This window comes from Palaemon carinicauda, chromosome 44, assembly GCF_036898095.1.
Source record: "Palaemon carinicauda isolate YSFRI2023 chromosome 44, ASM3689809v2, whole genome shotgun sequence".
Lineage (NCBI taxonomy): Eukaryota > Metazoa > Arthropoda > Malacostraca > Decapoda > Palaemonidae > Palaemon > Palaemon carinicauda.
The window spans coordinates 36,819,701-36,832,683 of NC_090768.1; the positions used below are offsets into that span (position 1 = coordinate 36,819,701).

At 36.5% G+C, this 12,983-nt stretch overlaps 1 protein-coding gene across 2 annotated transcripts in view; it reads right to left on the minus strand.

Annotated features, from left to right (window-relative positions):
• The window catches only part of LOC137634259 (fibroleukin-like), a 128,063-nt gene that overhangs the window by 50,436 nt on the left and 64,644 nt on the right, over positions 1-12,983 (minus strand). For both annotated transcript variants that reach the window (XM_068366543.1, XM_068366542.1), the window contains exons 2-3: positions 2,908-4,149; positions 2,168-2,273 (exon numbers count right to left, since the gene is read on the minus strand). In XM_068366543.1, the coding sequence (XP_068222644.1) occupies positions 2,168-2,273; positions 2,908-3,985 (1,184 nt within the window). In that variant the 5' untranslated portion in view covers positions 3,986-4,149. The remainder of the gene's footprint in view (positions 1-2,167; positions 2,274-2,907; positions 4,150-12,983) is intronic.

The window sequence follows — 12,983 nt, forward strand, 5'->3', positions numbered from 1 at the left end:
GGTGGAATAAAGCTTCTAGAATTCTGTGTAGTATTGAATCTTATGATGGAGAAGGCAAGCCTTTTAGAATTAACTGCACTGGTAGTACTACTGACGGTATAATACAGTCTGGGAAGATGAAGATGTTAGGGAAGATGTGAATGTAAAGGATAGCCGGGAAAAAAAAACTACTAAATGAGGGTATGAAAGATTTATATCCAGATCAAGGATAAGGGATTTAATAGAGAGCAAGTTTTTTCTTCAAATAAATTAAGACAAGAATCAGCAGTTGAACACCAGTCAGGAGAGCAATACTAAAGAAAAATGGGAGAATTAAAGAATTAAAACATTTCCTCAGGCTACATTGATAACCAAAAATCTTCAAGGAATTTCTAAATAGGTCAGTTTTTGTGTAATTTAAAAAAAAAAGACTTATGTGTTTCTTAAAAGTGAATTCGCATTCAAGAATTGTATCTAAAATTTAAATGAGTTATATATAGTTAAAAAGATATTGTCAGTACAAAGATCTGAACTTTTAAGGAGGATCATACTTTAAGTATCGTTAGGATTCAACTTCATCCCCCATAGTTTGCACCGTGCACTAATTCTGGCCAGATCTGTATTAATGGATTCAGCAACCGCATGTCTATATCTAGGATATGAAATTGATGTGTAAAGAGTAGCATTTGCATCTGTATAACTAGCTTGTTTCATATGCCAAACCACATATGCATATATAGTATGAAAAGTAATAGGCCAAGAACACTACCCTGAAGAACGCCAGATTCCTATAGTCAGCATGGTACCCATCAGCTACTACAATTTGCAACCTATTGCTTATAACTTCATTAATGATACTAAGAAAAGACCCACCTACTTGCATCTTTTTTAGTTTTTTAAAAACATGGGCCTCATCATCAACATGGTCAGTGGCAGTGTTAAAATCAAGGCCAATCTTACAATTTTCCAGACTACAATCAAGGGATTTCTGCACCAAATACGAGGTCATTGTAAATTAATATTATCATAATATGAACATTTATTTCTACAAAATGCACTCTAGTACCTACTGTGACTTTAACAGAAATGTAATCAAGTCATATAGCCTAATCTGTTTCCGTTATAGTTTTACATTTGTTGAAATGATAAATTGTAATTCTAGTTTTTTTGTCATTTAGAAAAGTTCAATGTTTACATTACCTGATGAGAAGATTGGCATCAAAACTGAAAATGTACATGCATTTAAAATTATGAAACAAATCCTAATAAGCTTATTAAGAATTTTTTTTATGAATATTTTTTTTTGTATGGTATGACTGAAGAACTCTTGTTGGAAATACCTGTAAAAATTTTCTTTTTGTCATATAGTAGAAGTTAGTTTATTTTATGGTTTACCAAAATATGTAAATAATAACTAAGTCTACAGAATTATCTGCGTGATTTGAATAAAATAAAACTTTTGATGAATTAATGAAGATACTACTGTACTTGCAGCAAACTTTTACTATATGGGGCATTTATCTGCATAAGTAAGAGTATGATGATAAGTACATTTTAGAGTTGATAGATTATGAGAGAAGTATCATGATAATTCACACAGTTGGAAAATTCTCTGTTACTTAAACTGTCAGCATTTAGCCATTCTGTGTGATTCTTTTGACAATTTTACAGTAGAAATCATTGCGAAGTTTAGCAAATCTATCTAATCTACCCTTTGTTGGGGGTATTCAGTGAAATTTAGGTTGTTTTGCTGATAGTTTTATTTAAATATCAGTTTGCACCTGATATTTGTACATGACTAGCTGCCGATGGTACATTTATTTGAAAGAGACAAAAGGTATTGACCTGATGTGTAGGAAAAAATTCCTTAGAGCACTGACGAGCTTGTTAGATCACGAAAAGGATATAAAATTGATGAAAAAATGCAGAAAAAAAAATGTAAGATTAAATTCTATCACAATTTGGATAAAGTTGTGTTTTTTTCTAGAAATCTATACATAAATGCAGATAAGCAGACATAAAACATCTAAAATATAATATAAGTGTACATATTTTTCCTCTTGTTTATTCCAGTGTTACTATTTTTGAAGTGTGCATTTAATTATTAATATATGTAAATACACACATTTAAGACATACATCCCCCCCCCCCAAAAAAAAAAAAACAGATGCCAGAGGCTAATACTCACGAGAAGAAGGAGTAGGATGCCCAGGCTGTATTTCCTTCCCAGTCTTCCATATCCGCTCTCAGTTGATGTGGCCGTCCGTCTGTCAGCGCATGCAAAGCCTTTAACCCTGTTGGTATAGTAAACAATCAGACCACTGAATGGTGATATACACGCCCAGCAATCGTCAAAATATACTACCGTCGCCTCTTGGATACCAGTATGAAATTTGTTTCATATTTATAATTTTGCAGTCAGAATGAAAAGACGCCAAAAGCAGAGGGAAATTTGAAAAACAATAATTAACAACATGATTAAGACCCATTTGAAATGCTGGGTATTAGATGGGAGTAACAGTTAGGAAGGTTTTCCAATTAGTTGTGAATGGAAGATGCATTGTCACTAATTATTAGTTAATAAAATAGAAATATACTTGCATTTTATTTACTACATATGTTTATTAGGACTCCCAGAAGTAAATATATAACTCATCCAGAAATAGTGGACGCAGTCAGATCATAATAGACTTTTGCTTTGATATTTTCTTATACCTTTCTGAAACAAAATTATTACTTCACTTGAAGATCACTTTTTTTTCTTGTGCTCCTGTCAGAACCATAATTCTAGGCAACATTAAATTTCCCCTTTGTGGTAGTAAATTACTTTAAATTAACATATTCATTAAGTACATTCCGCTGCACCTTACGTAGCATTTTGTATCTTCAACACTGATGATAATAATGATAGAATAGTAACGACCTTACCTATCCAATACTCTTTATCAGGATCACCAAATCCCACCTCATAGTCGTGCCAAGTGCGATTGAAGAGAATATGTCTCGTCATTTTGCGCCTGGCTACCATAACTGTCCAGCCACCTCCTGCAGTATGGTGATCACAAAACACTTCCCGAGAGGAAAGGCCTGGAGGCTGGATGCGATAAACGCCATCCGCCATTAAACCAAGATCGAAGACATGTTTACAATCTCGTGGTATAGGTGCATATTCTAGGTATTTCTTCTTATCATCTTTGCAGTCCTCAGGCATTGTGGGGAAGAGACGCTTGAGGTCAGTTACACTTTTATCCCAATTATTTTCCGTAACCCCTATACCAGTTCGGCTTGTAGGTCCCCTTGTCGAAGTAGCATTATATGTTCCATTAAAGTGTAAATTCTCTAAATCCAGCGTGTCCAAGGGGGTGTAAGTGCAGCCGGGTAGAACCCGTTCACCATAGTCTTCGCTATTGTAAGTCTTGGGCTGGTGGTATCGTCTGGTGATGATTTCCCTGAGTTCCTTGTGTTCATTGGAGATGAATTCTAGGTTGTTGTTTATTTTGAATAACTTGATCCGCAAGTCAGTCAGATGGCATACCAAAGTATTGTTAGTGGAGTTCACTTTGCGCAACAACATGTTTCCTTTTTCAAGGACTTGCCCCCGGGCCTCATATATGTTAGTTTTCACAGCTGAAATTTCAGCTTTTTGAGAACGCAATTCACCTTTGATTTCATCGTTTTGCATCCCAATGCGCTTCAGTCCTCTCTTCAACCGTTTCCTGTAAGCTGTTAGTTCGAGACTTAAGGCATCTACCTTGGAACTTAGCTCTCCCTTTTGTTTGGTGAAGGCATCCTTGATATTGCGGATTTCACAAGTGAGCTCGTACTTCATAGTGTCCATTCGATTTCGCAGTTCCCGCCGGACATTCACCAACTCCTGCTGAAGGGACATCACAAGCTGAGCTACATTTTCAATGGGTGAAGCTGGGGCCTCAAATTTCTCGAAGTGATGGCAGTATATGACTTCAGTCAGGATTGCCAACTGGCACACTATGATTAAACGCTTCATCGTACACACCCCTCTGCCCCTGGCAGGAATTTATTGGCATACAATTTTTCTGGATCTAAAAACTCATGTTCCAGTAACTTTTGCACTTAAGAGTCAGGTTTCTAAAAATCAAAATTTGAAATATACACTTTCGTTTCATGCGTGCAATAAACATGTTCCCGTTTCTGTGGAAGAGAAAAGAGGATAATTATATGGTTGGATTAGATTTTTCGTCGGAGGTCTCATTGGATAAATTTGTTATAAAGATATTTATATGATTGTATTGGACTTTTCGCTTGGGTCTCATTAGATAGATTTGTTTTAAAAGATAACACCTATGAGATACATGCAGTGTTTATGATAAACATTATGTTTATGAATAATTAATTTCAAATTGTTGGAAGTTCGGTCATACAAGAGCACGAATTTTGTAGTAAGGAACTACCACATTTTTATACTCAAGCTAAATCTTATTACAACTTATTGTTAATGGGTGCCCATTTTTTATCTTTCACATTTAAACCAAGGGCTCGCCTCGTTTCTTCCTCAAAGTACCCAGATTAGGTTATCAGAATTCTATCTCGTATTACAACTTACCTGAAGTTGAAAACCTTTATCAAACCGTCAAACATGCTCACCACAATCTTTCATTCCTTCATCAGTCCCTACATACGTTATGTGTTTAACGTGTCATAATTTTAGCCTAGCGTGTCTGTTTGATATTCTTTCATAAGGTTTTTAAAGGCCGCTCATGAATGGCAGAGACAAGGGACAGTGACATTGCCATAGCAAGCAGGTTAATGCCCTAGAGATGACCATTCAGCGTCCAAGTCCCCTCTTCATCCAAGTTAGGACCAGGGAGGACTCATCAGATAGACCTACAGGCACCTCCAAACCCCCCATCCTTAGCTCACAAGGATGGTAAGGTTGCAGCTACTAAAGATAGTACTGAGTTTGAGCGGGACTCGAACCCCAGTCTGGTGATCACCAGGCAGGGACATAACCGATAGGCCACCACAACATGGTACATAGTAACGTAACTCAAATGAAGTGTACCTTTATAATGAGCACTGGATCTGTCCTTTTGTTCCTCATATGCTACTTCTTATTCTTTGTCTATATATATATATATATATATATATATATATATATATATATATATATATATATATATATTATATGCGTGTGTGTGCATATTTGTATGTATACACACGTACCCATCCCCCCCCCCACACACACACGCATATATATATGCTTGTGTGTATCGATACGTGTAAGTTTTAAATAAGCTACTCACTCCTCAAATCATTCATTGTTCTACAATACCAACGCACTTCTCGCCAACACGCACTAAATGAGAGAGAATGTCTAATTAAAGGGATGTCAAAGTAATGAATGAAATCCGATTGCTTCATCACATCAATGCCACTCGATTTAAAGGCGTGTGTAAGTTGTATGTAGTAACATGCATGACTGGATCTGGGAACTGCAGTGTGTAGTTGTTGGTGTTCTGCTGTGGCGGAGAGATATTACTGGGAATCGCATCAAAGCGGCTGCAGTAATTACAAGGCCTTTGATGGACATAAGATTCAGTCTCAGATCAGTGATTTGGCTCATTGTAATTATAATGATATTTTTTATGTTAACGAAGAACTTTATTAATGATTTTGGTCGAATGATGAGATTGATGTTTTACTATCACCTTTAGGGGTAGGTAATTTCATAACACTATTTTGTCTCATCCGTTATGAACATTAAACTATTTTCTTAAATTTGCGTAATACATGTACAGTTGAACACAGGAACTCCCGGTGCACCTCGCTCTGAGTAAATGCACCCTGTCACACCCTTACTTCGCGGCGAGTAACCAAACAGATGTAGTAGGCGAGGCTAAACACAGGAACTCGCTGCACAGTAAAGGTGTGACTTGGTGTACTTATCATAGCGAGGTGTATCAGGAACGCCTGTGTCTGAATGTACGTGTAATATTCTTCATTTTGTTCTTCGACCCACATTATAACCCTCTTCTTTTCTTCCATATTGCTTTTAAACCTGTGACTACTTTGTTTCCTTATGCAAATTCCCCCCCCCCCCCCCCGTTTGATTGATACTGGAAAACTGGGAAAGGCAAGCTGGTTTCGAGAAATACCATGCCGTGGCGGAGGTTTGCACTCTGAGTGTTTTTCTAGTTTTGCATGTTAACAGATTTAAACAAAAGTACCCGATGTCAATATATCGATTCGCCCATGTTCGGAAAATGATCTCGTGTAAATATGAATAATTGAGACTTCCATTTTGTAACCAATATTGGCTACACGATGGCAAGTTTATAGACAAGGAGATGCATGAGGTATTGGAAAAACTGATTGTTTGACACTGGTAACACTTGAGTGAATCCACAATATGTCATATTCTCCTGTGCCCTTTTGAGATTGCTAAAATCAGATAACCGTTTTATACCTTAAAATGACGTTTTTAAGATAAAACATGAAAATTTAAACAAATTAAGCAAAGTGATTTGTAATAAATGGGGTTAGTGTTCCGACACTAAATTTTAAAGTCACACCCTACATTCATTCATTTTCTTTTCGGGTCACATTTCTATGTCAAGGGCAAACTCCCCATGTTTCATGAATGAGAATTTAGCTTGTTAATATCGGCCAAATAGGTTTTATTTTCCTCGTTGCTTATTTGTGTGCGTGCACACGTGTATTTTGCCTATATATATATATATATATATATATATATATATATATATATATATATATATATATGATATTATACACAGGGTTTACTAGGAAATTTATCTGGTAGGATTTTTTAGAGAAAATCTGGTAGGTGACAGAAATATAGTGTGGGGAAGAGAAGTGTGGACTTAGACTAGGAAGAGGGTCATGAATCAGTTGTCTGTTATAGAATAATTGTATTAGGAGCTTGAAAGTAAAGGAAAAGGGTGCATGTTCCATACGTGTACCCAGAAAAGGCTTATAATAGCAGTAATAGGGGGACAATGTCGACGAAGTTAAGAATTGTGTTATAGATGATGGGAGGTTGAGTGATTAAAATTTTTATGATTGAAGCTAGATATTTGATATCCAAGACTGCGATTGGTTTAATGTGATAGTGGGGTTAAAGTAAGGGTGCATTATATTCCACAACTGTTCAACATGTTTATGCATGGAGATGTCATGAATCAAAGAAAGAAAGAACATTGTATACAAGTGCGAAGTTTCAGTATAAATTACTGATAGCGTTATAGAATGGCTGACTACTCTGTATAGGGCATGTCTGGTAGCGTTATGGAATGGCTGACCGCTATGTATAAGGCATGTCTGGTAGCGTTATCGAATGGCTGACCGCTATGTATAAGGCTTGACTGGTAGCGTTATCGAATGGCTGACCACTATCTATAAGGCTTGTCTGGTAGCGTTATTGAATGGCTGACCAATATTTATATGACATGACTGGTACCGTTATCGAATGGCTGACCACTATGTATAAGGTATGTCTGGTAGCGTTATCGAATGGCCAACCGCTATCTATAAGGCTTGTCTGGTAATGTTGTTGAATGGCTGACCAATATTTATAAGGCTTGACTGGTAGCGTTATCGAATGGCTGACCACTATCTATAAGGCTTGTCTGGTAGCGTTATTGAATGGCTGACCAATATTTATATGACATGACTGGTACCATTATCGAATGGCTGACCACTATGTATAAGGTATGTCTGGTAGTGTTATCGAATGGCTGACCACTATCTATAAGGCTTGTCTGGTAGCGTTATTGAATGTCTGACCAATATTTATATGGCATGACTCGTAGCATTATCGAATGGCTGACCACTATGTATAAGGTATGTCTGGTAGCGTTATCAAATGGCTGACCACTATGTATAAGACATGTCTGGTAGCGTTATTGAATGGGGGACAACTTGTCTGGTAGCGTTATTGAATGGCTGATAACTATGTATAAGGCATGTCCGGTAGCATTATTGAATGGCGGACCATTATCTGTAAGGTTTGTCTGGTACCGTTATTGAATGGCTGACAACTATGTATAAGGCATGTCCGGTAGCATTATTGAATGGCGGACCATTATTTGTAAGGTTTGTCTGGTAGCGTTATTGAATGGCTGACAACTATGTATAAGGCATGTCCGGTAGCATTATTGAATGGCGGACCATTATCTGTAAGGTTTGTCTGGTAGCGTTATTGAATGGCTGACAACTATGTATAAGGCATGTCCGGTAGCATTATTGAATGGCGGACCATTATCTGTAAGGTTTGTCTGGTAGCGTTATTGGATGGCTGACAACTATGTATAAGGCATGTCCGGTAGCATTATTGAATGGCGGACCATTATCTGTAAGGTTTGTCTGGTAGCATTATTGAATGGCTGACCATTATCTATAAGGCTTGTCTGGTAGAGCTATTGAATGGCTGACCAATGTTTATAAGGCATGACTGGTAGTGTTATCGAATGGCTGATCACTATGTATAAGGCATGTCTGGTAGCATTATCGAATGACTGACCACTATGTATAAGGCATGTCTGTTGGCAGACCCCTATGTATAGGGCATGTCTGTTAGCGTTATCGAATGGCTGACCACTATGTATAAGGCATGTCTGGTAATGTTATCGAATGGCTGACCACTATGTCTAAGGCATTTCTGGTAGCCTTATCGAATGGCTGACCACTGTACCGTATAAGGCATGTCTGGTAGCGTTATCGAATGGCTGACCACTATGTCTAAGGCATTTCTGGTAGCCTTATCGAATGGCTGACCACTGCACCGTATAAGGCATGTCTGGTAGCGTTATCGAATGGCTGACCACTATGTCTAAGGCATTTCTGGTAGCCTTATCGAATGGCTGACCACTGCACCGTATAAGGCATGTCTGGTAGCGTTATCGAATGGCTGACCACTATGTCTAAGGCATTTCTGGTAGCCTTATCGAATGGCTGACCACTGTACCGTATAAGGCATGTCTGGTAGCGTTATTGAATAGCTGACCACTATATCTAAGGCATGTCTGGTAGCATTATTGAATGGCTGACCACTATGTCTAAGGCATGTCTGGTAGCGTTATCGAATGGCTGATCACTATCTATAAGGCATGTCTGGTAGCGTTATTGAGTTGCTGACCACTCAATGTCTGGAAGAGGGAATGAGAGGTTTTGTTTATTTGGTTCATGAAGAAAGATGATGGAGATGACTATTAGAATCATAGTATTATGAAATCGATTGTTAACTACGACAGATGTATGTTACTGTATGGTATTTACTGACAAAGTAAAATAGATAGTGGATGAATTGATAAGGAGAGACAAGGAAAAGGTTCTGTGGACAAGTGTTTGGTTGAAGACTTTGAGAGTAAGAGGAAAATACTGAATTTGCCATTTAGCCTTGAACAGCTTATGATAGAAACTAGTCAATTGCAATTTATAGGATATTGACTGGGTGTGGTGTAACATGTATTTCAGAATTAGTATCAGATATTTTTATGAATTAAAGTTTTTTGGTATATGTACACACAAAGAGCCAAATTTCAATTAAAAAATAGGTCATTGTCAGATGTATTATGTTTTCAGGATAGTTTTATGCAAGGAATGTGGTTCCAAATTAAAGAAAAGTTAATGTAGGTGTTAAGCTTTGTAATAAGAAAATCTTGTATAAATTGAATGTGGTATCGCAAAGGGTTATTGATGATACAGTGGATATTGGTGATAGTGAAGAAAAACTGTATGGACTGGTGAAAGCCCTTAGAAACCTTTGCATGCGGAGAATACTTTTTAATAGTAAGTTGGAGCCAGAAAGTAATGAATGATAGTAGGAATGATGGAAGAATAGAAGTGAGTATACATATGGGAGTAAATATAAAGAATGACGATATGTAAGAAGTAATTTACATATGAAACTAAAAAAGGTAGCTGGGTCTGCATATGGTCTGAAAGGAAAGGGAATACTATATGAAGGTATAATTTGTAATCTCTGAAGGGATTTGGAGCCAAATTTCCTTTCAGAACTCATGTACGACTTAATGCAATGTAAGGAAAAGGAAGAATCTATCGAGATGAATTATTTTATCCGGTATTAATAGAATAGAGGTGGTTTTTAAGTTGATGATAACTGTAAATATATATATATATATATATATATATATATATATATATATATATATATATATATATATATAAGATACTTAATAGATATCTAACAGGAATGCCCTACTGTGGTGGCCAATGTGGTAACGTCCCTAACTGATGACAGCCAGACTTAGATTCAAGTTCCGCTCAGACTAGTTAGTTTCTTTGGTCACTGCAACCTCACCATCCTTTTGAGCTAAGGATAGGATTTGTGGGGAGCCTATTGGTCCATCTGCTGAGTCATCAGCAGCCATTGCTTGGCCCTCCTTGGTCCTAGCTTGGGTGGAGAGGGGCCTTGGGTGCTTTACATATGATCAGTCTCTAGGACATTGTCCTGCTTGATAGGGCAATGTCACTGTCCCTTGCTGCTGCCATTCATGAGGGGCCTTTAAATCTTTAAATGTTTAGAATCATTGCTAGTATTTGGTTTAGCAATATACTGTACATGTTGTTCACTGTATTGGCAATTTTACGAGCACTAAATGTTGCAATAACAATGAAAGCAGAGAATTTCATTTGGTTTTATAGACTATTACGTTTGATTATTTCCTACTTATGCCAGAAAACAAATGATGAAGTCTTCAACAGGATTATAGTGAAATAAAAGGAAAAGTGAATGAAAATTAATGAAAATAAAAGCGAAGTGTGTCATTAATAATAGAAGATTAAAGTAAAAGCAAGTTTTTATGTTACGTCTCTGAACCTTTTCTTAGCACTGGTAAAAATATCAATGATTTTTACCATTACTAATGATCATAATGAAAGTAAAAATTGCTGGTAATCTACTATGAGATTCAGGGCCTCTGTAACACGGTTTTTTGGACTTTGCTCCTTATCAAAGCATCGGATGTAGCTGAAAGTTGACATAAGTTTATTTTACAACCACACACAAATTTTGTCAGCACTATCAATAACCTAAACCCGATAGTTTTAATTTTTATAGAGTAAAAATGCTCTAGCCGACGCCATGGCCAGACACCCATTCACCTTGTTCCATCTGCTCTGAAACCCATAACAGTCAAGAATGGCTAACAGGATTTGGAATTGCTCCTGTGGTTGCAAAACTGCATTTGTCTTACGACTTGCAACTTTATACAGTCAAGAGAAAGCCCGTGGCCATATTTACTATAGCCTGAATAGGTAATTATTCAGTTTCTAGTTTAAATCCAATGTTTATGTTCTGATTTGTGTTTAGCGTAACATGATTATAATACTTGTAATGTCATTCAGGCTTTTGAACATTTCCATTAACTATTCACTATGCCACCAAGGGAGAGAGAAAGAGAGAGATTGTATGTAAACAGTCTTTATATAACTATTTTTGTTAAAATAAGAATTTTGTGCTAAACTCTCCATCAGACCAACGGATCATCCGATATATTTTTTTTCTTCTTCTTAGGCCGTACGACCGTGTTGGCTATGTTTTGGGCATGACTGCATTTTGTAGATAAATTAGGAATAGTTTTAGGAGTTTTATTTGTACATCTAATGGGAATTTATAGAAGTAAAGTGAACATAATTCATTTATCCTTTAAAATAATTACTACATGTAGCCAAACAAATAGTAGTAAAGATGATAATGCCATGAAGGAATGATACCATACTTTATCTTTAGCTTCAACATCGGCAATAACATACCCAGTTGCCATAATTTGTCAGCTTAATGAAATAACCTATCATCTAATGTTAAACTTAATTTCTGAGGAGGCCATGGCTTATTGCACAGTGAAAAAACATTACAAAGACTTATGAATGGCGGAACGATACATAAATGTGGGTGGGGTATCTGTGCTAGCGTAGTAATACTACTGTAGCAGTAGTGCCGCAACAGTAGTATACATGAATTAAACGTTTAGGCCAACTGCTGGGATCCTTGAGGATCATTTAGCACTTCTTACAACTACTCGAGAAATGAGTTTTTATAGCCAGAATTTAAATTTTCTGATCCAACAATGCCCATGATAGCCTTCAGTGTTGTCCTGAATTATAACCAGGCCAAAGTGGGTGGAGCCTCATGAAGTCACCATTCTGACGATAATTATTGGTGAAAGTTTAAAGCCAAAATACGGTACCGTCTATATATATATTTTTTTTTTTTTTTTTTTTTTTTTTTTTTTTTTTTTTTTTTACAGTAAATAGGTAGGTAGATAGACAATAAATAAAAATTGCTTGACATTAGATATAGCAGCTATCAAATCAAGCTTGTCTACTACGTTTTTGAAAATTACCAACTATTCCCTACACCTTGTCTTAGGAAACTTATTTAGGAGTTAAACTAATAATCGAAGTGTTTTTGTATTTATTAACATATTTTGTTGGTTTGTTCATTATGACAATTATCAGTGGAGAGGTTTCAGAGTTCATAAAGGTGTACTGCTTTGCTTTTATTTCAACTTTTGTGTCATTGTTGGCAGAGGTATAGCCTTCGTTACGTATAGCCAATCATCGATCGAGAAAGAGGGAAGAAATGCCGTCATAAGTTACGTAACGAGTGCGTTCGAAACCTTTTCTCTGAGTAAGTTGGCCCGTCTTCAAAAAACGTCACTTTTACATTATAAGTACCAAATTTATTCAACCTACGTAATGCAGAATATAGTCAAAATTTATGTGTAGATATAATGTGCATTCTGAAGAAGTGTTATATTTATGAAATTCATAGATAAAAAATTATTGCGAAAAAACCGTGTTACAGAGGCCCTGAATCTCATAGTATGTTCTTATATTTTTTTTTCTACCTCCCATCCTCGAAAGAACGAATTTTGTGAAAATGTAGAAATCCCCCATTGAATGGCTCCATTCAGATGAATAATTATTTTGTGTCTGATGAATAACTAATTGATTGATTTAAGGTTTTCAGGCATCCTGACATC